This window comes from Plasmodium cynomolgi, assembly GCF_000321355.1.
Source record: "Plasmodium cynomolgi strain B DNA, scaffold: 1394, whole genome shotgun sequence".
Taxonomy (NCBI): domain Eukaryota; phylum Apicomplexa; class Aconoidasida; order Haemosporida; family Plasmodiidae; genus Plasmodium; species Plasmodium cynomolgi.
The window spans coordinates 1-1,128 of NW_004193246.1; the positions used below are offsets into that span (position 1 = coordinate 1).

Genomic DNA, 1,128 nt, shown 5'->3' on the forward strand with positions numbered 1-1,128 from the left:
AAAAGCTGAGCATATTTTATTTTATTCTAATTAATTTTTAAGTATAAATATATTCATATTTACTTGTTATATTAATTATTATATTATTCATTACTTTTTTGCAAATGGCAAAATCCAAGTTGAAGAAGAATGTATGTTTAATATTCATATTTAAAATAATTACATATATCATATTATATGTTACTATATTATTAATTTTTTTGTTATGAAATTTTTTTTCTTTAAAAAAATCATATACATATTTACGTATTTATAATTTTTTTTTTAAGGATCCCTTTTTAAATTATATTTGGGATAATTCTATTTATAACTATTCTGTGAATAATAGTGGTGAAATGCGATTTGTAACATTATGCAATAGTGAGATTAAGAATTATATCAATAGGTCTCAATACTTACAATTATTAAATATTTGTATAGATTTTTTAAAAAATTTGGATTTATTATATAATGATAATTATAAGAATGATGATGCTTCTTCTAAATATTGTAACAATATATACTATTGGTTATATAATAAAATAAACGAACAATATAATTATAAAGAATCTATAAATAAACTTATTGATGCAAAGAAAAAGCTATTAGAGTATAAGAAAAACATATTTGACTGCTATGAACCAACGCTCTATGATGACTTGGACAAAGCAGAAAATTTTGTAATGTTATCTATATTTAATAATAATATTGATACTATTCAAGATATATTAACCACAAAATATGAATATATTTTATGCGAGTGTTTAAATTTTATCAACAAATGTGTATCTATATATAAGAGTATGTATGCGGATTATCCTACTACATGTAACAATAAAGATCCCAATTTTTCAACCTGTCTTGCAGTAAAAAGTTTTAAAACACATTATGATACATACCTTTCAGAGAAAAAGATAAAATATAAATTACCAGAACTATCTTCTGAAACTCCTGAAATTATTATACATGATTGCCAATCAGAAAATATTGAGATAGATCCAGATCCTGTAGTACAAAGCAACCAATCAGAACGTTCTATAATTCAAAGCGCATCACATACTCTGGTAGCAATGGCTGGAATAGCTAACCTTTTAGTATTAATATATAAAGTAAATATAATTTTTATTCAAAAATTTTTAAATACTTTAC

At 21.9% G+C, this 1,128-nt stretch overlaps 1 protein-coding gene across 1 annotated transcript; it reads left to right on the plus strand.

The window, feature by feature from the left end:
- Nucleotides 1-335: 335 nt before the first annotated feature.
- PCYB_007610 (hypothetical protein) lies at nt 336-859 on the plus strand (the record flags this gene model as incomplete). The annotated part of the gene is made up of 2 exons (XM_004228182.1): nt 336-784; nt 847-859. 2 exons carry the CDS (start codon nt 336-338, stop codon nt 857-859), a joined length of 462 nt encoding a protein of 153 aa, XP_004228230.1.
- Between the last annotated feature and the right edge of the window lie 269 nt (nt 860-1,128).